Genomic DNA, 24,290 nt, shown 5'->3' with positions numbered 1-24,290 from the left:
TAGCTCACTGATATTTTGAAGATCGTGCGTCTTGATAGAAAAATAGTCCGTCATCCTACCCTGAGAGGGTTACCTTTGAAGTAACATGCACTATCTGCACCAGGGATTTCTATTGATGATTAAAAAAGACAATTCATTTTCGGGCATATTCGCGGCGCTCTGCAAAATAATAATATTCCAACGAGTGGAAACAATATTCATCCCACTGTTGCTTACAAGCTTACAATCATCATCTGCCATTGGCATGACTGGCAATAACTTTTGCGATATGCCTCGCCAGCCCTGCCATTCCTGCTAATAATATGGACATTTTGTGCGCATAATTGTGGAAAAAAACGTTGATCACGCTATAGATGATTTGTCCGGCTGCTGGGCGGCCGTTTTTAAATTTGTGTCACAGTGTTGAGGTGCTGCGCAACGAGCCACGTGCCGTCGCTGATTACCATGCTTACTAGGGATTACTCGTATTATTATAAGTGCTACCACATGAGCGTCTCGTTGTGCAATCCTTTCTTTAAAATACAAGCAGAATTAACTTTGTTGATACTGATTTGTTAAAGGTATAACGGCTTTTGATTTCTCTAAACCATTCTTTTCATATAAGGGCAAGTTTACTAACTAAATAAGGTATACATGTACACTGATATCCCAACATGATTGATATCCTAAGTTAACACCAGACGGCGCTACCTGCGTAATTCTCGTAGTCCAGTCATTCTTTCGTGAGGAAGCGAACAGCGCAGACCTTATCTAGGACCTCACTTGTAACAAAAAGTATTTAAAATAATAAGTGGTTCGCTTGGTAATCGGACCAAAGATATGAAATAAACTAGTCTGCTGGGTGGTCAGACATTAGAGAAAATAATCAGAGATCCGCTGGATCGCACTGAAGATAAAATAGTCTAGTCTGCTTGGTGGATCAGACATTAGAAAATATAATCAGGTTCGCTGGGTGTTCGAACCAAAAATAAACATAATCTATAAGTCTGCTTGGTGCTCAGACAGAACTATAATGAAAAGGAGAGTACCGTAAATGAGCAATTCTCGATCTCGAAATGTCTGGGTGACTATCGGTATGAACTCGATTCTTATTGTTTAAAGAGCTAAATATTGTTTAAATAGCTCACCTCTCAACTCAATGTTTTAATTCTGATATGTTGGAGGGCCCACAGAATTTGTTCCTTTTTTCCACAGAGTTTACTTATTAATCTTATCTTCAGAAGGGCCAAGAATAGTCTGCCGGGCGGTCAGACTTGGAGAATAACTTGTAATATAATATAAATATATATATATATATAACGAGTCTTGTATAGCGCAGTATCCGATCCATTAGGATCGCTCAAAGCGCTGCATCACTGCTCATGAAGGCTTCAGAAAAGAGGAAATGTTTTTGAAATTATAGGCAAAGCCTCGGTTCTAATTGGTCTGTCCCTCTTATCCAGGACTTCTAAGTCCCAGTGAAAATTCACGCGGATAGGGCGGACAAGATTGATTGGAACCTAATAAAACAACCAACGCCCAATAGACATAAAGCACGCAAAAGAGCCTCAAATTTATTAAATGGTTACATCACTCCTGGCACAAACGGTAGGCATAACCGCACTCCGTCCTAGGCAAGCGCTGAATGGATAGGTTCCACACCATTGCATCAGGCAGGAGGGTTCAAGTCAACCCTTTCAAGGGAATGAAAAGATTGACGTAATCTTTCCCCTCAAATGTCGACAGCCAACACAGACGACCTCACTTCTACTCGTATTGGAGAACAGTCAACATGGCGTGCCACGATGACCAGCAGCAGGCAAGCAGCTTGAAGCCACGCCTGTGGCTGAACGCGAACGCTAACCTTCACGGGAAGGACTTGCTACAACTGATAGGGAAAGTCCGGGCGTATGACGAGACAGCAATTGAAGCATCACTCCGTGCACCTGAGCTCCTAGCTTCGTTTAAAGAAAAACACCTTCTCCACAGCTACAGTCCGGCCGAACTATTTCAAGAATTCAAAAAATTAACAGCCTTTGACCTAGAGGTAAGCAAACAAATTTCTTTAAAAAATCTCGGTATCAATAAATGGCAACCTAGAAAAAGAAAAAGAAAACAGCCTTATGAAAAAAGATTGGTAACTAAATATCGAGTCTTTACCCCATGTTAAGTCTGAACTAAAGCCGCATAATTGATTTTATGGATCGGCAGGCACCTTCACGGTTTTTAGGAGCAAATGAGATCCGTTAAAAATACAGCGGGATAGGCCAAGCTATACTCTTACTCTAACAAAAAATTTAATCGCCACAGGCCACTCTGCAAGCTATAGGGCTAGAAGACAACATGAACAACAGGAGACTAGTGTGTCATGCGGCAATCATATTTGCAAACGAAGAGGCCACCCTGCCGGGAATGCCCGTCGGAACCACCACCGAAAAAATTTCTATGCCTACGCCAACGCAAGCACATAAGCAAAAACAGCCCCAAGGGAAGAAGGACCAAAACAAAAAGGCCAAGCCTGACGAGGAAGCTCATAAAGGGGAAAAAAGGGTGAGTAAAAAAAAAAAAAAAAAAAAAAAAAAAAAACTGCGTTAAGCGGGCTCAGTTAAAACAGACTTGCAAGTCCATAAATGCTCAATGGGATGATGGTGGTTAATAGGAATCGTACAACGCTTGCAGATCAGGGACAGCCCATTCAAGCTTTAGACTGAATTCTTGTCGGCATTTATAAATGGAAGCTGAAAGAACATAAGCCGGGTCAATTCTACTCCCATGAAACAAATTTCGGCCAACAACTCTACACCATCATACTCAAAGTAACAATCAGAATGTTAAACCACTAAACGTTAGGTAAAATCGTCCTAGGCATGTGGATTCACTTGCTCATATTAATTTCAGGCTGAAACAGAGGAAAGTGCGGATGCCACAAGCATAAAACGACTTGCTGTTTTAGAGCAACAAATGAAAACGTGGAAGGAAACCTCCGGAAAGGTTACAGTGGACACGGCTCTAGCACAGGTGAGAGCATTAGCCGACAGGATCACCACCACTAACTCGGCCCTTATAGCAGCATTGGAAGTGCTATACGACACTGCGGTGATTCACAATCATGCCGAGAAAGAACACTTTAAAATGGCCCTCAAGGCCGTCAGAGCTAAAGACAACATGAAAGTCCCGTTGCATGGGCTAGTCATAAAATTGATTGGTACGGATGTAGCTAAGAAAATAAATGCCAGCGTTGACAGTTGGTTGAAAATCAGCAAAAAAGTGTCCTCGCCCTCAACAAATGTAGTCTCAACTCAAGATTCAAATAATGAATTCACAAATAATTCTAACCCTTCAAGCCCGAACAACTACTGGCAACCTCAAAGATGGTGGGCCCCTCCACCACACTATGGCAACAATTTTAATGGTCCAACGTGGGGGAGAGGCTTCCAAAACAGGGGTAGGAACAATTTCTATAGGGGAAGTATTAGTCGAGGAAACCCAAGGCCAAGGCAATGCTATGTCTGTAAATCCACGGAACACTTCCTGGATAAATGCCCAAAAATCGCGGCTTTATCGGCAAATTCTGAGGAAAATAACCGATCATGAAAAATTGAAAGAAAGATAAAATTCTTAAACAAGAAACTAATGGGGAAATTAGAACCTTCCCTCTGAGACACTAGAGAAAAAAAAAAAATAAATAGATAAATAAAAATAGTTCAAAGGTCCTTCCCAAAATAATCAAGGACTCTCCGAATCTCACTTCCAGGAGCTCCTAAGCTCCAGAAGCACACGCTTCGCGGGAGTGGGGTAAGGGGTGTCCCCTGCAAAAAGAAAAAAATAAAATAAAATAAAATAAAATAATAATAATAATAATAATAATGATAACAATAATAACAATTTTTTCTTTTTTGGTTGTTTTTTTTTTAGGTAATCCCCGAATGGGAAACCAACCCCGATTTCGACCCCATAAAAGCATCAGCACAGAAAAACGAAGTGACATGGAAAAATTGCAGGGGACACCCCCTCCCCACTCCACCCGAGAAAAAAACTACCAATTGAAAACGAAGACCTCACAGAAAGCAACTGGGAAACACTGCTACAAGCTTTTCCTCTCAGAGATCCAAATAGTTTTGTTGCTGGCATGTTGCACTCTCAAAAAGAAAATTGGAAATTTGTTACTGACTCAGTTGATAATGACTCGTCCAAACTCGTGATGGATTGGATAAACAACGGTGTAGACATAACGAAATACTTTAAACACTTCAAAGGAAACTTGAAGGGAAGTCTTATAATAATGACACTCCTCCTCCAGAAATCTTCAACAATCACAAATCCTGTGAATCATTCAAGGCCGAAATCACTCAACAAATTACTGAAAAATTGAAGAATGGGTCGTTAAGACTGTTGGGGAAAGTTGGAGAAGTAAATCCACCACATTTAGTAATGCCCTTGATTATGGTTCCACAAACCAACAAAAACAGGCTGTGTCACGATGAGAGATTTCTTAACTTATTCATAACCCCAATTAGCTTCAACTTAGAAACACTTCCCATTATTCAGAAACAAATCTCCAAGGGAGATTTCATGGCAAGTACAGACGAAAAATCCGCCTACGACGGCATTTCATTATCAGAAAACTCCCAAACCTATTTCGGAATAGAATGGGGTGGCTGGTATTTCATTCACACAACCCTTCCTTTTGGATTCAAACTGAGTCCATATATCTACCAAACCACAGGCATGCAGGCTACAGAATATTTAAGGACTAGGGGCATAACTACGTTTCAGTACTTAGACGACAGATTCCTTGGCCCCTCGCAAGTAACAAAATCCCCATCCCAATTCAATAGCACGGGTATATCCTTATACACATCCACCGCCACCCTCTCGTTGCTAGGATATACTTTCGCCTTTTATAAAATAATCTGGGTTCCTACTCAAGTGCTAAAACATCTTGGCTTTCTGCTTCATTCGGTGGAAATGCATTTCTCAATTCCGACCGCGAAATTAGAATCCTTCAAAAACCTCATGAACACATTGCTCGCTCAGTCCACGGTCCACATTAAGATCATACAAAGGTTTATGGGGAAATGCATATCTTTCCAGCTATGCATTCCAGGCGCAAAACTATTCATCAGAGAAATGGCTGTCGCCATCTCTGTGGCAGGCAAATCTTCAAGACCAATCCCGATATCGGGCAAACTGAGAGAAGAGATCGAAGCGTGGAAGTTTATATTTGAGGAAAATGTTCGTCTGCTTCCCTGGAGAAAAGAGCGACACTTTTCAATCACTCTTGCCTCAGACGCTTCAAAATTCGCATGGGGTGGCGTCATTGGCGAGATGAAAATTGGCGACTTCTTTCCCAAAGAAGACAGCAGACCCATTCACCTCAAAGAAGCTGAAGCCCTTCTCAATACGTTGATCTCGGTTTCAAATCAATTAAAAGACAAAAGGGTAGATGCATACGTGGACAACATGGCGCTCCTGAAAGCATGGGAGCACGAAGGTGCAAAAGACATAAACCTAATCAGGTTACTAAAGAAAATATTTGAAATCACGGTATCAGCAAACTGCGACCTAAAACTTCTTTTCGTACAATCAAACAAAAATCCGGCCGACACTCCCTCACGCAAGCTGTCCAAACTCGATTCCATGTTGTCTCCACATCAATGGAAAATAGTACAAAACAGATACGGACCACACACCTTTGACCTAATGTCCCTCGATTCAAATGTACAATTAGACGACAAGGGCGAAGCCCTGCCACATTACACTCCGTTTCCTCTACCAGGCAGCGCGGGAGTGAACTGTTTTGCCCAAATTCTGGATCCAAAAGAAAACTACAACTGTTTTCCCCCACACGCAATGGCCGGCCCACTAATAAAGTTCATTCTAGAAGAATGCCAAAGGCCAATCAGACTCTCTCTGGTCATACCACATATCTCACCCCTACCGCCATGGTGGCCTAACCTTGAAAGAAATGCAGAATTATCCGTACTGGCTCACAAAGGTGAAGAATGTATCCTTGCCCCATCCCAAAACGGTTTCATTTCCAGCACTATAACACACAACCTTTATTTGGCAAGGTTTCAACTTACTTAAAGCGAAATAAAAAGTGAAATGTAAACTTCTTTCTCAAAATTTAGTTCCAGAAAGCCAGTGCTGAAATTAATCTGTCAAGGCTGCACGAAAGGGTACAATCGATAAAACGCAGTTTTCAGGCCACAGCATATCAGAGAAACAAATGTAAGCTTTTTCAAGACTTGGACTACTTCGTTAAACAAATTGGCAAGGATATAAAAAGCTGCACCCCATATGATATATGCCTTTATCTCGCGTGGAAAGACAACAACGGGAAAACCATAGTGCATAGCACTTCTTGCCCGGAAATCACGGCAAAAAATCCTAGCTGTAAATGTCCCAGGAGATTAGCATTCGGGACAGTAGCGGGGAAAATTTCCCAACTAAAACGAATTTTCCAAAAGGAATTGGGTCGTGAGAAACCTTGGGATATTTTTGAAAAAAACGGTAACCCAGCAAACTCACAGGAGGTCGCTGATTTCCTGAAACAAATAAAGAACGAACAGAGCATCGCACACTCCTGCCCAAAACAGGCGGTGCCGCTCTTTATAAAAAAGCTGGCTCTGATCTCCATGTATATCGACAGACGTCTGTCAGATACTCAACAAAAACCGACTTCAAAATATATCTTGGCACGAGACCAAGCGATATTTAAAATGATGTTTTTTGGCGGAGATCGGGCCCATGATGCTGGCATTATGCTCTCGCAAGAGGTAAAGTCCCTCCCTTCTAAATCGGGCTATATGATAAAACACACCTGGGGAAAAACATTCCGTCTAGACAAAACAAACGTCTTCTCCCTCTTTCGCTGCAAAGATGAAATGATATGCCCGGTGGCAGCATTGGAAAAGTATTTTGAACTGACTCAATCTCTGAACATAAACCTCTCCCACGGTTACCTCTTCAGACCAATAAACCAATTAGGAGAAGTTGAAGACAAACCCCTATCATACGAGGCGATATACGACAGGTTAAAACACTACCTGTCTACTCTGAACTTGGACGAAGGCGAAACACCACACAGCATTAGGGCAGGCTGTGCCATCTCCTTGAGGGCATTAGCTAGACCAGACCCCTCATCAAACCAACAAATAAAACGTCACGTTGGATGGTTCTCAGACTCTTCGGTAAACCACTACACGCGCAGCAAACAGGTCGACCAGGCAAACGACCTTGCCAAGGCCATGTCCAGCATTAACCAAGGCCAAAATAATGAATTTGTGGACTTTAACTGTCTTCAGTCAGCATTCAGACTGGATAGCTAGACAATAAATTTCATGGCATCTGTTTGAGTGAAACTTAGGAAAAAGCTATTCATCTTCCAATGTTCATCTTCAGGCCTATTTCACAACTGGCTGAAAAGTATAGAATAATCCAAAAATATAAAGATCTCGAGAGTTAGGTCCTCAAACGTCCTCGGGGACTGGGCATATCCTAAGTTAACACCAGACGGCGCTACCTGCGTAATTCTCGTAGTCCAGTCATTCTTTCGTGAGGAAGCAGGAGGCCAAAACTTGGTTAGGTTGAAACTGAAGACTGCATCATTCTTGGGTAAGGGAATCTCTCCCCGTATGGCAAAACACCAAAGAATGATAATCCATTTTTCAACACTCCCACCCGCCCACCCTCGGGAACAGGTGACACCTGTGAATGCTCCAGTCATGTCGGAAGAATATTCCGCCCCAAACTGAATGAAGCATGAAGGGAGCGCTCATGGGTGTTCACTTAGGATACGTAGTTTTAGCAGGTTCAGCATAATCAGCTTTTGTAAATTGTAAATCCCGCCACCTGCGAAAACGAAAATCACTCGTCGGCCAGACAGGAAGTGACGTCATCTCAGGCATCTCAGGAATATCAGAACCAAACAAAACATGGCGAATGCATACAGCGAAAGCGATTCTTCATCAATTTGTAGCGATTGCAGTACTTCATCGTCTGCTCTCAGCTAATTTCTTGCTGCCGATTACGATAGTGGTGATGCTGATGAGTTATTCGGCGATGTTGGGGATCCAGAGCTAGTTCCTGGACCGATAGAATCCTACATGTTTGAACCAATACCTGAACAAGTGGAAGTACAGCATCAGCATGTACAGGCGCAGGCAGCTGTAGTAGCAGAAGAAGAACAGCGGCCAACGAGGCGAGATAATCTTGACTGGTATGGAATTTTACAGTTTTATTGTTTTATCTAGACACCCGTGCCCAGCATGTTGGAGCGGAGGCCATTATTTTCAAGCACTGTCACCCACTGAACACTATAAATAAAGAGCCTACCTACCTACCAGTACCATCGCCAACTATCTATAAGACTATAGCCTACCGGTACCGTATACCATATTCACAAAGGCCTCATGACTTAACGCAGTGCATGAGCTATTGTCCGTTTGCGGGTGTCCTTTTGTTCAATCCCAACTCACAAACGATTTGTGTACTCTTATTAACGTTGCGTGGACCTACTTCGTGAATAAAGTCGACCAAGTACTACTATCATGACACTGCTTATTACTCATGACTACAATGTCACTGTAATTGATATGATAAATACAGGCCTATATTGCTATCATTTCAGGTGCCACTGCGACAACTGTCAGATCCAGCAAAAAGAGGATGAATGTACGTGCTGCCACGAGATCCAAAGGGTCCAAGACAAGATGGCAGAGATAGAGGCTGAGGGGACGACATGTATCATCCAACACCCAGGATTCATGTCAGTTTGCCTGGACCACCATGACCTGCAGGTGGCCTGGCTTCAATATAGACAGCAGTATGGTCAGGCAGCATATGATGGGCCGTATGAGAAGAGGATGCGGCACATAAGCTACAGACAGTTAGCGAGGTGGTTGGGGGTTTCTGGGGCGGGATGTCCGTGTGGTTTTGCCATCATGTGCAGTGAGTCGGATAAGGGCACAGTTCATGCCCCCGGACTCGAGGAGGATGCTGAATTCAGAGGTTTTCATCACCTGGACTCTGACTAGACACTGACTATAAGTACAATGACATTGACGAACAAGAAATATTGTGTTCAGTTGCATGTATTTGTTCATCTGTACAAAATTTTGAAGTTTCAAATTTTAAATACATTGCTCATATAAAATGCCAATACTGGTGATGTTATGTTTGTTAAACAGGACCCGTACAAAATCAATGATGACAAGGCCCAAGGCCGGGGATGCAATTTGTGATAGCTTCAACTTGATGATCGTCAAACCAAATTGGCTCCCACCACATACAGTTTACACTGGAATCTAGAAGTCCAACACAAGTTATTTCCCCACATGCTCCACGTAGCGTTTTCCACTCCGGTATTTGTTGATGGCTTCCTGCTTATCCGGATGTTCGAAGGCACTGGAAAGTGGGGGTGGGGGGGGTTCTTCATTCTGACAGATTTCTCCAGCTCGGATGATTCTGCACACCTCTTTCTGAAGTTCAGTCACATAGTCTGAAAAAAGACAGTTGTTGTGGTGATGAACAGCAATTAGTCAGCGGTGACCTAGGAAAAGGGGCTGGTCAATATTTCAAATTACATGTGTTCATTTGAAAACTGCCAGCACATTCTAATTACAGGATGTTTTGAAGCGTTTCCCCATCTCACTTGAAAGACTGGCTAGGGACACTTTTCATGGACCACCCTGTAGTTTTACTTTGGAAATGGTACTCATCCGCAGGTGAACATCATAGATTCCTTCACCTGGCCTATTTTTTGAGAAAAAAATAATACCCACTTACTGAATGTGCACTTGGTCAGAACACGTTTCACTGAAAAGTCTCCCTTCTTGAATTTGGGGAATGAAATGTTGAATTGTTCTTCCCCATTCTTGAGTTTGGCTTGGTCCCTGCCACTGTTCTCATTGAAGTGGAGTCCAGCTAACTGTAGCCTACAAGCAGAAACATATTAACATGTGAATGTGAGCAGTCAGTTTGGCATAATTATGTATGCTTATGCTTATGTAAGATTTAAAAAACTACGTTGATGGGTACAATAATTTGAAAGCTCGACAAACATGAAGACTTTTGTGAGTGAGACTTGCCTGCTCTTCATGCCTAAGTATCCAAAGTGATACATTTTTGGTGCAAAATGTATGACTGTGGCATGGTACCCCTCCAGTGTAGATGTCTGCCCATCTGGACTAAGCTTCCTCACAGACTTGATCAACCTCTTCGACAAGAGGATGTCTACCAGCTTCTCAAAAACTTCAGTGCCTTAATGAAACAGAAATAGGCTCTGATGATACACGCTTCATGGGAAGGTTCTTTAGAAGGTATGGTAGGCACTGCATCTTTCTTCAATCTTCGGCACCTTAAAAAGTCATGGTGTATTATCAATACAATGCGATTGAGCATGGTTTGCTTTGCAAACTGTCTAACAAGAACATATAGTTGAGTGCCAAGTGGAAATATCATAACCATTGAACGAAGTCATATGACACATCACACAAGACTACTAGACCATGCCTGCCTGCATGCAAGGCCCTATGCATATGCACAACCTACATGGCTACAGCCGACTCCACTGGCTGGCTGTAGCTCGCTACATGTATAGTGAAGAGGCCTAGGCTACATGAATACCATGTCAATGTCAGGCCTGGCTTATGTATATTATCATAGGCCCCTGAATGCTAATTAGTGGGATTATCGGGCTAAACAATGGGATTAGCTAGGAAATAATATAAAGGGAGTTATATAGGGAGTTAAAAAACTAGTTTTTTAACTCCCTATATATTATTTCCTAGCTAATCCCATTGTTTAGCCCGATAATCCCGCTAATTAGCATTCAGGGGCCTATGGTTTAACCATGATGTAGCCTACAGTACATGCCCACATAACCGTAGTATTCAACACAATAATATTTCGATAGCGTCGTCTAGGAATTTATTAGGGCTACAGAATCAAAATGTGCTTACTTCTTCTGAAAACCACTTTCGTTCTGGGCAAACGATAATGGTACTTCAAAACAATCGTCAGTGAAGTGTTTTGAGCACACTACGGCCGAGGTGTTGGTCGGTTTCGGATCCACAAATCCGCTCTCGTTGTTTGTACAAACTTCACCCACTGACGTCAAATTGCTGGTTTTTTCGGGAATGAATGCGTCGAAAGAGCACTCGATGCATCGGCCGTGGCACTACAGCCGTACAAAACACATCTATTCACCATATCAATTGATATTTCGTATGATATCGCAAGAAACTATTCACATGCAAATGCACTGCACCGCCATGATATTCCTGAGAGAGATCGCTCGGCCTTCCTTTGTTGTCGTCATCGCCGAAGATTCCCGAAGATTTTCGTTTTTATTGGATGGGCGTGGTCTGGGAATAAAAGTTGAAAGAAAACGAACCACATTGCTTGAAATCGATTTTTTTGGATTAATTGTTGTCTTAATGCATACTTAGACCTTCTAAACCCACATGTTGGTGCCATTCAGTTATACCTACAACCAAGAATGGAACAAAATTAATCTGACAATCGTCATTTATAACCACAAAGCAAAAGGTATTTTGTTGACAAAGCATGGTTTGCCCCAAGACCTGTTTTCAGATAAGCCCTTGGGTCAACAAAAAGTTGGACCTGACAAGATGGATTCATTAGGACCCCTCAGAGCGGTCCACCAATATTTCGTGGTGTAAGCGCTTACACCACGAAATATTGGTGGACCAATTGCACTTACACCACCACATTGCCGCGACAAATTGGTTCGGCAATCCATTGCCGATACAAATTGCCGAGCGAATTTGTCCCACCAAGCTTGATGGTCCAAATTCGCCCGGCTTGTTAAAAGCTCGGCTTTGTCGTGGTGTACGCGCAAATGGATCGGCAATTAGCTAGTTAGATGGTTCGGCTCCAGGCGGCGCTTTCGAAATGGCGCTTTCTGCGCATGCAATTTATTGTTTGCGCGCCATCTGTAGCCGGATTTTATAACTAGCTGCAGCGCTGGTGTAAGCGCTTGGTGGATTTTCGATGGTGCGGCATTGGTTCCCGAACCAAGATTGGTGGTCCATTTTCAGGTGGTGTAAGTGCTAGGCAATATATATTACTGCAGCTTAGTATGGTCGCTAACACATGAGCAAATAGAAATGTGGTGGTCAGTGTGTGTGGACAGTGATCTTGCTTTTATCGCAAAATTTTAAATTGATCACAGATATGGAAATATTTGAGCATCATCTCCACCTTTTAATAAAGTTGGTCTGCTGGGAAAATGTGACGGCTTTTTAACTGCTTAGTTTACGAGTAAGTGAAACTTGAGAGAAGATTGACGCAAAATAATTTGTTTTAAAATTGCAAATTAAAGTCCTTGGATTATCATAAATGTCTGGTATGATAATATAGCGAATTTGATAAAAGAATTGAAACCACCACAAGCAGTGCCTTCACAGTAACTTCACAGTGAATGTTCTCGCCATCACGCAGCGCGTTTTTAATGCATCGACCCGCGCAAAAATGATCGCTGCACGCAGGTTCTTTTTCGGGATTGACATAACTGGCTGCTACATCAGAGTGGAAATTGACCAGGCAGCCTACAGCTCGGTATGCCCTTCAAAATGTCATTCGTCCTTTAAGGCCAATTGGTTGGCGCATTGCTGATGAACATTTTGGGACACAGCATTTGGCACCGTGTTTGAGGGAAGTGGCCTCAATCTGTTTTTTATAAGGCATTTCCAGCATGTATTTGGGCTTCAGAGAGATAATCACCAATGTATCAGCTGTTCATATGGGTAGTTGATAAAACTTAGAATCAGTGAAACCATGTTACCGGTGCTAAACCATGGAATCAGTCCTAAAAATGCATAAAAACATGAAATAATGCCATTTACGAATCAATATTTGGAGCTTATTTTTACATGATCTGATAGGAATTTGACGGTAGTTTAGAAATCAGTCGCATTTCCGATTCAACAACAATATTTTAGAACAACCCAGTCATACCTCGCCTCCAGTGTACATTACTGATCTCCCAAATATGGGCATGCACGTCACGACACGCCCACCACACACCCATAATATGGACCAATCAGCGCTCCGCTTACTACGCCACAACACGGGGCCTATTTGAACTACGGAGCGGTGTGATCATACAGGGTGATACAGAGAAGATTGACTACATCATGCAGTACCGGTTGGCACTTATCCGTACATCATATTAAACATGACAAGAAACGTATAAAAAGATTTATTACCGAAGGTTTCAGCCGGGTTTGGAGATGAAAAATGAGAACGAATTCCTTCACAGTGAGCGATTTCGTACATTTTCATGTACACATCGAGGGATGTAGAGATAATTTCGTGATGTCACCAGTTCTAAGCGGACAATTTTTTTTAGTGATTCCCGTGTACATATTTGTCCTATCTACCAAGCTTAATCAGAGCATTATATATACAAAATGATTCTTCTAATAAAAACGTTTTATTTTAGTATATGGAATACAAAACAATCACAAAACCTTTCTTTTGCTTTCATTGAACAACGCATTTCAAATGCATTCCATGATGACGTCATCCTCCACAAAAAGGTGGTTTCTGGAACTACTGGCAAATTGCTATCAATAAAGTCAGCTGGGACGAGATTGGCAGTTGGAAGGGTAAAAATTGTGGAAGGAACGCACCCGATTTCACGCGGTACTTGCAGTGAATCCACGGTTTAGTACTGACTATTCCATGGTTTAGCACAGGTTACATGGTTTCACTGATTCCAAGTTTTATCAACTACCGTTCATATGACTTGGTGTGATGAGGGAATTACCTCCGTCTCCAAATGCTATACTCACTTTCTGTTTAATTGGGCGTGCATAAGAGGTCACTGACCAAGCATTTTAGACATGTCTAAAATGCTTTGCTGAGTTTTCAGAAATATCCTGCATTTGTCCGTCACCTGTTCAGAAAGCATTGAGTCCTCTGCCATATGTCTGCCATTTTGTTGAGTTGGCCTTGTCGTGGTGTGAACCTTAGCTCATTAAGAAGCACGTTATACGTGTTAAAGTTTAAGATTATAATACAGTGATATCAATGGAATAGTTTCATGACATACTAATTCTGTTTACAACAATACTATATGTTGTGATTACTGTTTATATTGATACTGGTAGATGAAGATTACTCGTATTTCTTCTGTTGTATGACCGGAGGTGATGGAGGCAAGTCGATGCAACCAACGATCAATTATCGTTGCAGCCGATTTTAATCGCTCATATGTGGGGCACTTCCAAAGGGCATGCTGCCAGTTTGATACATTCCCCCTCCAGTGAGTCGTGCCCAAAGTTTGATTTCTGTATAAAATTGGCATTTTAAGGGTTAAAGCCTCGATACGCAGGGTACTTTGCCTTTATGACCTAATATCACTGAGGACCGAGTATTGCAAATGAAGCAAGTAGAATAAATACATGAATTTGTGTGAAACCATCCATCCGGTTCAAACAAAAACCAGAAAAGGTTCAGTCCGACAAAAACTCCATCAAGTTCTGAAATTTTCACTTTAAAATACGCAAAAGAGAAGTGCCATTAAGACTTAAAGTTGGGACTTTTTTTTCGTTTCAAAGTCATGATTTTCAGTTTTGGACATTTTTGTATCGGCCATGTAACCCCAGTCAGAGAAATACGAAAGAACCATTCGAATATCTCAATAAACGACCCAAATCCCTTCTTTGGAATGGTGTCCCTAATTACCCCACAGTTACTTTGAGAAATATGTTGTAAATCGTTCTCAATTAGGGCAGCATAACAAAGTTGTCGGCTGCTTCCCAAGAACCGCCAATTCTTCTTTCTGATGGAAAAGTTATCTCTGCCAGAGGCAGTCAATTCATGTTTGACAATAATGCATGAGTGGCTAACACAAAAGTAGAAGACTGTGTGCATGTCATGAGCAGGTCCCAGCTGAAGAGTTGGATCGAAACGACGAAAAGGTGACTTTGATAATGTGAATGATTTTGAATATTCGAAACGTTAAGCTAGCTTCGCATTTAGGGTTGTGGGTTGAAAAACAATCACACATCGTTGCAATTATTGATGGCTTACAACGTTTCTTACCATTTTTCGATAGGAACAGTAGTTTTTGAGATATTTGTTCTTGTTGAGTTTGAACGCTTTATGGCCGAGTATGAAAGTCGATTATCCTAACGATAATGTTCCTAAAACTAACCGTGTTGATATTCAATACACTTTCATTTAATTTAAGCTACTACCGGATTCGATGTCACATTTTTGAACGCGACCTTCACAATTACTCATTTCTACTAGAGCGAAGTACCGTTTTGGTTTTGGAAAATAAATTGTTGAAAACTGTTGCTCGTAGGCCAAGTTCAGACAACTGCAAAACCACTCAAAAAAGAACAATAATGTACATAGTTATATTCAGCTAGACTTTAAGATACTGCCTTTTCATTATATTTGAAATGCATAAAGCTAAGTCACTCCTTTCAACACAGCCACGGTTGGGTGTCGCCCCCCCCCCCATGAAAAACTAAATAGATATTGAACACTGTGAGTTCTCAACATGGTATAGTCTAATCAACCACAAATTCATTCTGACTAATTTGACAGAGCCCGCCTATCATGACATCATTTTATTGATGTCAATATGTTATAGTTGAATAAGGTCTAGAAATGTTGTTAAGACTTATCAGAATGGTATCAATAACAGCGACATTGGTTTTTACATCGCAACTGACATCATGATATTATGTCAACAGTTACTTTTGTTATAATGATATTACCAGATGTTTCCTACCCAGCCTGGTGTGTAAATATGACGGAACCCATTGTTCATGTCTTGGAAGTCCTTTAGATACAATTTACATGAACATGACAAGATACTAGTATTTACCTACATTTACAGCATGTAGAACGTCAATGTTTTGTAAACTAATTCGGGATCCTGACGACTGCCTCGCCTTGCAGCAGGAAAGTAATGTGCTAACGAATTATTCTGGGGTGTACTAATATTGGTCATACTCTATGCTGTGACTGTCTCCTGTCAGTCATATCAGCACCTCAGCTCAAAAGACATCAAAGCTAGAGGTATATAGGACCGTGTCGCAGAAACTATCAGCAATAATCTCCAGCATTCACTCAACCTGTCTTACGCTTTAACTGTACTATGCCAGTGTCCGTGTCACAACTCAGCAAGGATGGCAAGACACAGCGTAACTGCTGATCCATGGCCATCCCAACATATATACTCTGTCCTTTTGATATTCTCCCCGGTTTGTGACTGTATAGCAGGACAAATTTCCGCATGCGTCATGTTGTGACTGTCACATGTAAGTATTTACTCAACAGGCCACGGATGGATGTGACTGTTTCCCTGGGACAATCAACAATTGTTTTAACTACGCGGTTCCTATGTTAAAGCTGTGACTGTAATGACAGTCTTGTTTCAGTGTCCCAACACCATAAATCAATTATGAAAAACAAGATGTGATAGTCAGTCTACGATCCAGACCAGGACGATGTAATTGATATCAGTTCCCGCCGTATCTGATGGCGTCGGTTTGGTATGCTGAGTGGCATATCCGCTGCAAGCAGGTCAGACTCTAATTAGGACACGCTCAATAAAACTATTTCCGGGATAGAGAGGCATCCGTGATTGACTGGATAGCAATCCAAAAGAAACAACCCCAAGCATGTTGTCTCGAACAGCTAACTAGCTACTAGCTCATGCTGACCACAAGGGCTCCATCCATCCATGGGTGAAAGATCGAAAAAATTCATAAATATTATTTTTTTTTTTTTTATTTTTATTTTATTTATTTATTCGTGTAAAATACATGTACAATATTTGATATAACATGACAAGACATTGGATTATGAACAAAATAAAACGTACATGCATTACACTGGTAACCATGTAGGTCGAGACCTATTATATGGCACCAGATAATATGGGTTGTGTCGTCGGGGTGCCGGCGACATGCGCACTAAGTGGGCCGACAGTTTGCACAACGGCAGAAAGTGACGAAAGTGCACATGTCGTCGACATCCAAACGATCCAACCTGTCAAAATAATAAACATTAAGGGACGATTTAAAATGCATTTTTTTCAAATTATGTAATTGGACCGGGAGGCTGTTCCACAGCTTCGGTGTCCTCACCCAGTATGAGGCACCGAACGTCTCCGAGTGGAATCTCGGCTGCGCCAGTCGTAAACCGTCGCCCCTTACAGCCGGGGTTATATAAAAACGTGCATTAAAATCCAGGACATTATAATAAGAATCGTGCATAAAAACTAGATCCTTGATTTCCCGACGGTACGACAGGGGCAGCAGAGACAACGCTCGCAGACGCTCCACATATGGCATATCAGGGCCTAAAATGTGACGAGTCACCCTCCGCTGGACACGCTCTAAAGTTTCAAGATCACGTCGCACATGTGTGTCGAATACCACCGTACCATATTCAAGGCGACTACGCACAAGTGATTTATACAACATGATATTCAAATTAACGTCTGCAGTACGCCCGCATACACGCCTGATCATACCCCACATTCTACTTGCACTGCTTGCAATACCATTGACATGAGATGACCATGACAGGTCCGAAGAAAAGACAATACCAAGATCCTTGAATTTATCAACCCGACACAATGCAAAACCATTGATATTGTAAAAGAAGTGTGTCGGATTTAACTTCCTAGTAACACTCATGACCATGCATTTGCTTGGGCTAAATGTCATGCCCCACCGTTTACTCCAAGCGTACAATTTATCAAGGTCGGTCTGAAGTAGCAGACAGTCGGTTACAGACTCTATCTCCCTACACATTTTGGAATCATCAGCAAAAAGATCCATGGCAGTACCGTCACTAACGACCTCAGCAATATCATTTACGTACAATAAGAATAAAAGAGGGCCTAAAATTGACCCTTGCGGCACACCAGACAGTACATCTAAAAGTGATGACTCCGAGCCATTAATCACAACTCTCTGCTTCCTATTTGTAAGATACGACGTTAACCAACTCAGAAGACGTCCACAGATTCCAAAGGAACGAATCTTATGTAATAAGAGGCAATGGGGAACGGAATCGAAAGCTTTAGCAAAATCCAAATATATAACATCAGTTTGACCCCCACTATCTAAGACCTGGCCCAGTCTATGCTGGAACTGAACAAGCTGAGTGGCCGTTGACCGCCTGTTACAGAAGCCATGCTGGCCTTTATAGACTGACGGACTTAAGACTGGATAGATACTGTTATAAATGCAACGTTCCATTACTTTAGAAACCACAGATAGGAGAGACACGGGTCTATAATTTGAAATCAAATGCTTGTCTCCCTTCTTGTACACTGGCACAACGTTAGCGATTTTCCAATCGTTTGGTAAAACACCTGTCTGCATTGAAACGTTGAATAAAAATGCGAGTGAAGAACACAGTGTAGAGGCACACTCCCTCAGAACACGATTAGAGACCCTGTCAGGCCCACATGCCTTAGTCTTGTCCAGCCTGTTTAATACCGATTTCACCTCAACTGCTGTAAAGTTAACAGAATCAAGGTTATAATTATCATACATGGTAACATCAGGTTTTCTCAAGTCGTTGTGATGAGAAAAATTGGAATAAAAATAACCATTGAAGGCTTTTGCCTTGCGCAGAGGAGTCACAAAAGACTCATTGCCCAGCTTCGCTGTCTCTGGTACAGAGTTTGATTTGGTTTTTGCGTGATAGAAGTTCCAAAAACGTTTTGGGTTTCTACGCACTTCTGATCCAAGATTGTTTACATTCGCTTTGTATTTGTCACGGGTCAAATTTCTGAGTTCATTGCGCAGGCGCCGGTATTTCCTCCAACAAGAGTCACTGTTCCTGTTTTTTGCGCAGCGGCGGGCAGCATTCACTTTTGTTGACATGCGTCTCACTTCGCGGTCAATCCATGGCGGATAGCTTTTGTCACGAATAGTTTTCCGCGGAATAAAGCGGTCTAATCCAGTGTTATACACACCTAGCCACTCTGACCACAAATTGTCAATGCCGTCCTGGCCATTTTGCAAACAGAAATCAGAGTTGGGACCAAGCTCGTCACAAAGGAATGACCTTAGACCTGTGTAGTCCGCACGCGTAAAGTCATAAACAACGCGCGAAATTCCAACACGACGGGGCATTCTAGTACGGAAATTCGACACTACGGGAAAATGATCAGAATCGTACATTCCTGGCCATGTTTCCGTGTCACTGAATCGCTCTGGTTGATTTGTCAGGATTAAGTCGAGTATGTTTCCATGCTTATGAGTAGGGTTGAGGACGAGCTGTGTTAACGAGAAATCGTTCACGATATTACAAAACTCCCCAGACACATGAGAGCCATTGACACTAGACACAGTGTCCCAATTGATGCTCGGAATGTTTAGGTCGCCTGAGAGACAAATATTGCTGAATTCTCCTTCACAACTTTTGAGAACGTCCCTGAGGTCCCCCAGGAACGCCATCTGCTCATCGACATTATCCGGTGGATTATAGCACACAATAAGAGCAAAAGGCTCGTCAGAATCTGGATTGACCTCGCACACAAGAATCTCGGAGTTTTCTTTTTCCAGGTCAGTTCTACGGTACGACGGCATGTCCGATCTACATGCCATTAGAACGCCGCCACCACGTTCTTGTTCCTGCGAGTTGCGGTCCCTTCGATGGATGGTGTACGAAGGCGGCAGTATTTCACCGTCTGCTACCTCTGCGTTTAACCAAGTCTCCGAAACACACACGAAATCAAACTGATTACAAAGCACCAACTGCTGGAATTGCGCCAGCTTATTTTTCGACCGATTTACAGTTTTTAGACTACGAGCGTTCAGCAACATAAATGAGTGGCCATCCCTGACTGCATGTTCTCCAGCGGAGTTGTCTCGACACATTGCGTCATCCTAGCGGTTTGCATTCGCTCCACGGTTATATCCTTCCTGGCGGTTATTCGTGTTTCGTGTTACTGTTTGGTTACCCTGAGGTCGATTTCGGCTATTCATTTTATCGTTTCGATTATTCTCGTTGGGGACATATTTCTGTTGCTTGGCGACCACTCGCGAGCCTTTGACCTCAAGCACGTCGCCAGCGCCTGGGAGATTTTTCACAATTGTCCGTATATTATTCTCGGCAATTCTCTGTGACAGAGGCTTATCGTTCGAAATATACACATTACTGTACTGACGACACTCCTTAAGCGATTGTTTAGCGTCCATTATCAGAGATTTGTCCTCATACGACCGGCACGTGGCAATAATCAGGCCTGGGCGGTCATTGTATGAGCGTTTGCGTTCGACTTTTTGAAAAGACAAGTCCTTCAGCTTTAGCCCTTCCCGCAAAAGGGCTTGTGTCTTGTTTGCGACATTTTCATTCTTTCCCTCCTGTAGATTTCGAATCACAATATTCAAAAACTCCGCGGAGTCATCCGACTTTCTTCTAAGAGCAGCCACCTGAGCTTTCACTTCTGCCACTTCCACTTTTACTTTCTCACTAACGATGTCGTTCACCTTGCGTAACACAGATTCCTCAATTGTCCGCTCAAGCGTATTAATCTGGTCCGTAAGCTTTCTCTCTATATCATTGACGTTGCCCGTAAGGTTAAGTATAGCATTCATAATGTCCTTGTTACTGAACGTTTTCTGACCTGGGTTTTTCGGCGTCTTTGTCGCAGCCGTTGCACGAATCGGTGAAGACCCCCCGGCGGCGTTAATACAGGCGGGCACTGGTGATGAAACATCATCTGAAGAACCGGTAACGTCAGAACAGCCTACAGCTCCACAAACACTCACATCGGCAAGGACCGTCATATCACTTTCACCTGACACCTTTCGCCATTTTAGAAGCGACCCTATGTCAATTATAAACCTATGGGGCAATGCTAACTAATCTAAGTGGACATTTGGGATATATATGATCAATATGGTATATGTAGTAGTTACTTCAAACTCTACAATGAACTAACTTAACAAATTGTGAAAATGCCCTAGCCATAGCAACCACTACACCAACGCCTAACTGACACATGCATACTAGTGCAGGGTATACAGAATGTACATCAAGGAAGTAGGTCATGTCCTGGATTTTTAACTCTGATTTGCAAAATGAGCACCAACAAAGTACTAATTTTACATCATGTGTGGTATATTTCAGTTTAAGATGACTATTTTTTGTTACGTTAGGACATTATGTACCCATGGATATCATACATCAACTGTCTTGAACTCTAAGCCTCACAGAACGTGGCACCCAACATGTGTCTCTCAGCATTTTTGACCGCATCTATCAAGCCACTGTTCATTTGAAGATTTCTGAGAACTATTTTAATTTCAAGTCATCAGACCGCTTGCATCTGAAAGAAGGCATCATTATGTGCCAACATATGCATAGATACTGAGCTGATTGGCTCAGACCACGCTAAGACGACATATTTTTTCTGTTGATTAGCATTTTAGAACCCTGCCCCTCATGGCTTTAACCCATAATATAGCAGAGACCAGTTGAGATATGAAATCAACATTTTGCATACCATCAGTCAAGATATCAAGAGAGAGGCCTAGTGGATATTTATTTATGTACTCCACGTTATGCTTTGGCACTCTGGTCTCGGTTTCCACAGAATGGGAATGACCGTGTTTGTCTTCACATAAACACTCAACAACTATAATAACCAATTAGACCTGCGATATGCTGAGAAGTCTCCTATTATTCTCACATCCAGCCAACATGGATATTCTCACGCATTTTGACCTGTGCTATAATGCGACAGCCTATTATAAGTGTCACATCTCAACAAGCATGGAAAGACGACAGGGTCTGACTGTCTGTCAACGGACATGACAGAATCATTCAACTATATTCCACTACATTTAGTCGTGTTAGGCGTGCGATATGCTGCGACATCTTGCATTAGTGTCATATCTTAACATACGCGGTTAGACGGTGATGTGACTATATTTCCAGGAAAAATCTGCGATTAGTCCTGCACCGTATGGCCTGCGCTATTATCTGATAGTCACCTACTGTTTCACCTCAACTGACTCGGAAAGACGGTACGTGTCTCTCTAAGAACAATCTGCAATTTATTCCAACTCTTTAGGTCATCGTTATGCTGCGATAGTCTCTTATTATTGTAACATCTCAACACACATGGAAAGACGGGATGTGTCTTTCTCTACTAGTAGGAACAATCATATCTGACTTTTAGGCCCGCGTTATGTTGCGACAGTCTCCCTTTAGTCATGATGTGTCACAACCGGTTGCCTGTACTTTCCGGAAAGTTGGAAACCTGGAAACCTGGAAAGTTGGAAACCTGGAAACCTGGAATGTGAACTAGGTCTTCCTGCTAGGTGGCGCTTGTCATCCAGCTGTATCATTTAAAGGGCTCCCTGGCTGGATGGATGATGTAACAGTACCCGCTAGGTGGCGCTTGTTATCCAATTCTGTCAGTTAAAGGGATCTTTGGCTGGACGGAAGGTGTAACAGGGTACTTCCTGCTAGGTGGCGCTTGTCATCCAGCTGTATCATTTAAAGGGATCTTTGGCTGGATGGAAGAGGTATCAGGATACCTGCTAGGTGGCGCTTGACATAACAGGGTACTTCCTGCTAGATGGCGCTTGTCAATAACCTGTGTAGGTTAAAGAGATCTTTGGCTGGATGGATGATGTAACCAGGTACTTCCCACGTGCCAAATGTTGGGGGACCATCTCAATCATCACTGTATATGTGTGTCTATCCATATATGTGTAGGAACAGAACTCCCAGAGGGGAGAGTTTATGTTATGTAATGATAGGTGATAAAGATTTGGTCCTTTGGCAAGACACTTTGCTGATGGATCACGGAGATAATTGTATGGGTCCTTTATTAGCAAGACCCTTGGCAGCCAGATGGTTACTAATACTTGAGTAAGGTGTTGGGCAAGCGGCGGGTGGAAAGAAAATGCATGGTGCAGGCAGTCCGCAGAGCTGGGGTTTTCTCAAGCGTCAATAAAGGTCAAGGTCTGGAATTAAGGGACCATCTCAGCAGTTGCTTTTTGTTAACTTTTTTTACAATATTGTTATTGTTTGTCACCTTGTTCCTACACACAGTTTTATTATATCTCAAATTTTCTTTTTCAAAGACACCTACTAATTAAAGACATATGCCGTTCGTTAAAAAGTACGTTTCATATTGGAAAAGTCCAATTGCGAAAATAGACACTGAATTTCAACTTCAGCATTACCGTTGTGTAGACTGATCTATAAACACCATAAATACCAAGTTTCAGCAAACGCATACGCATAATAACTGCACTACGGCATTGTGCACAAAGCTACTTATGTTTAGTGGAGGCATGGGCGAAGGGTTCTAGGACAATTCCCCCCCCCCGGACAATTGCCCCCCGGACTATTCCCCCCAGAAAATTCCCCCCTGGACGATTCCCCCCGAGGACGATTCCCCCCGAGGACGATTCCCCCCGAGGACAACTCCCCCCTGGACAATTCCCCCCGAGGACAACTCCCCCCGGAAAATCCCCCCCCCCCCCCAGACAACGTCGGTCACGCAAAATGATGCCAATGATGATGATCAAACTCAAAGAACAACTTTATTCAGAATTTAAAAAAAAATACATGCTACCTGTACATGTATTTTTCACCGAAGTGTCATCAGTTATGAAGCATACTTTTGCACTAGAATTATGATAACTCACAGAAGAAATCTAAACATAAAGCGGCAACGGAGTAAACTTTCCAGGGGGGAGTTGTCCTCGGGGGGGAATTGTCCAGGGGGGAGTTGTCCTCGGGGGAATCGTCCTCGGGGGGAATCGTCCAGGGGGGAATTGTCTGGGGGGAATAGTCCGGGGGCAATTGTCCGGGGGGGAATTGTCCTGCTCCCGGGGCGAAGTACAGTTGTAACGGTCGTTAGTGCCGAGTGTTGGCCTGAGTTCAGGATGCATTAGCTGTATCCTTGGTATTACCGTAGAAGGGATTAAACTTCCATGGGAATTACATCATCATAATTACTCATGACCCATATCCTCACCTTATTTACTTTAGCCCCACGCTATCTCATTCTGAACTTCTTGGTCCAATAAACATTGTGGCCAAGATGGGCTATCGAGGAGCTATTCTAAAACCTAACATGTGGATGCCCTCATCATTCTGATGAGCCAGCAATTTCTAGAGGACATACCTATGGCACGCCAAAGCGGAATTATTTCAACCCTGAAAAAATATTAGCAACTACAAATTTCTTGGCAACAGAGAAGAAATACTATTTAAACTTTCAAAAATATACCCGACAATCTTTTAAAAAAGATAACATTTTTTAG

The 24,290-nt window shown here is 42.5% G+C and overlaps 2 protein-coding genes across 2 annotated transcripts in view; both read right to left on the bottom strand.

Moving 5' to 3' along the window:
• The window catches only part of LOC135502528 (neural cell adhesion molecule 1-A-like), a 148,480-nt gene that overhangs the window by 25,011 nt on the left and 99,179 nt on the right, over positions 1-24,290 (bottom strand). The window lies entirely within an intron of this gene.
• Positions 9,219-10,199, bottom strand: LOC135502532 (uncharacterized). The gene is made up of 3 exons (XM_064795460.1): positions 10,074-10,199; positions 9,772-9,920; positions 9,219-9,484 (listed from the first exon to the last, which is right to left on the bottom strand). Exons 1-3 carry the CDS (start codon positions 10,106-10,108, stop codon positions 9,309-9,311), a joined length of 360 nt encoding a protein of 119 aa, XP_064651530.1. The 5' UTR covers positions 10,109-10,199; the 3' UTR covers positions 9,219-9,308.

The sequence above is a fragment of the Lineus longissimus genome, chromosome 18, assembly GCF_910592395.1.
Source record: "Lineus longissimus chromosome 18, tnLinLong1.2, whole genome shotgun sequence".
In the NCBI taxonomy this organism is placed as follows: Eukaryota; Metazoa; Nemertea; class Pilidiophora; order Heteronemertea; family Lineidae; genus Lineus; species Lineus longissimus.
The sequence above is the reverse complement of the archived record's forward strand: the minus strand, read 5'-3'. Positions and strand labels throughout refer to the sequence as shown.

Coding starts and splice junctions, on each gene's coding strand:
- LOC135502532 (XM_064795460.1), bottom strand. CDS start 10,108: ATGTATCACTTTGGATACTTAGGCATGAAGAGCAG. Junction 9,921..10,073: donor TACTTAGGCATGAAGAGCAG/GCAAGTCTCACT, acceptor TTCTGCTTGTAG/GCTACAGTTAGCTGGACTCC. Junction 9,485..9,771: donor TCTGACCAAGTGCACATTCA/GTAAGTGGGTAT, acceptor GTCTTTTTTCAG/ACTATGTGACTGAACTTCAG.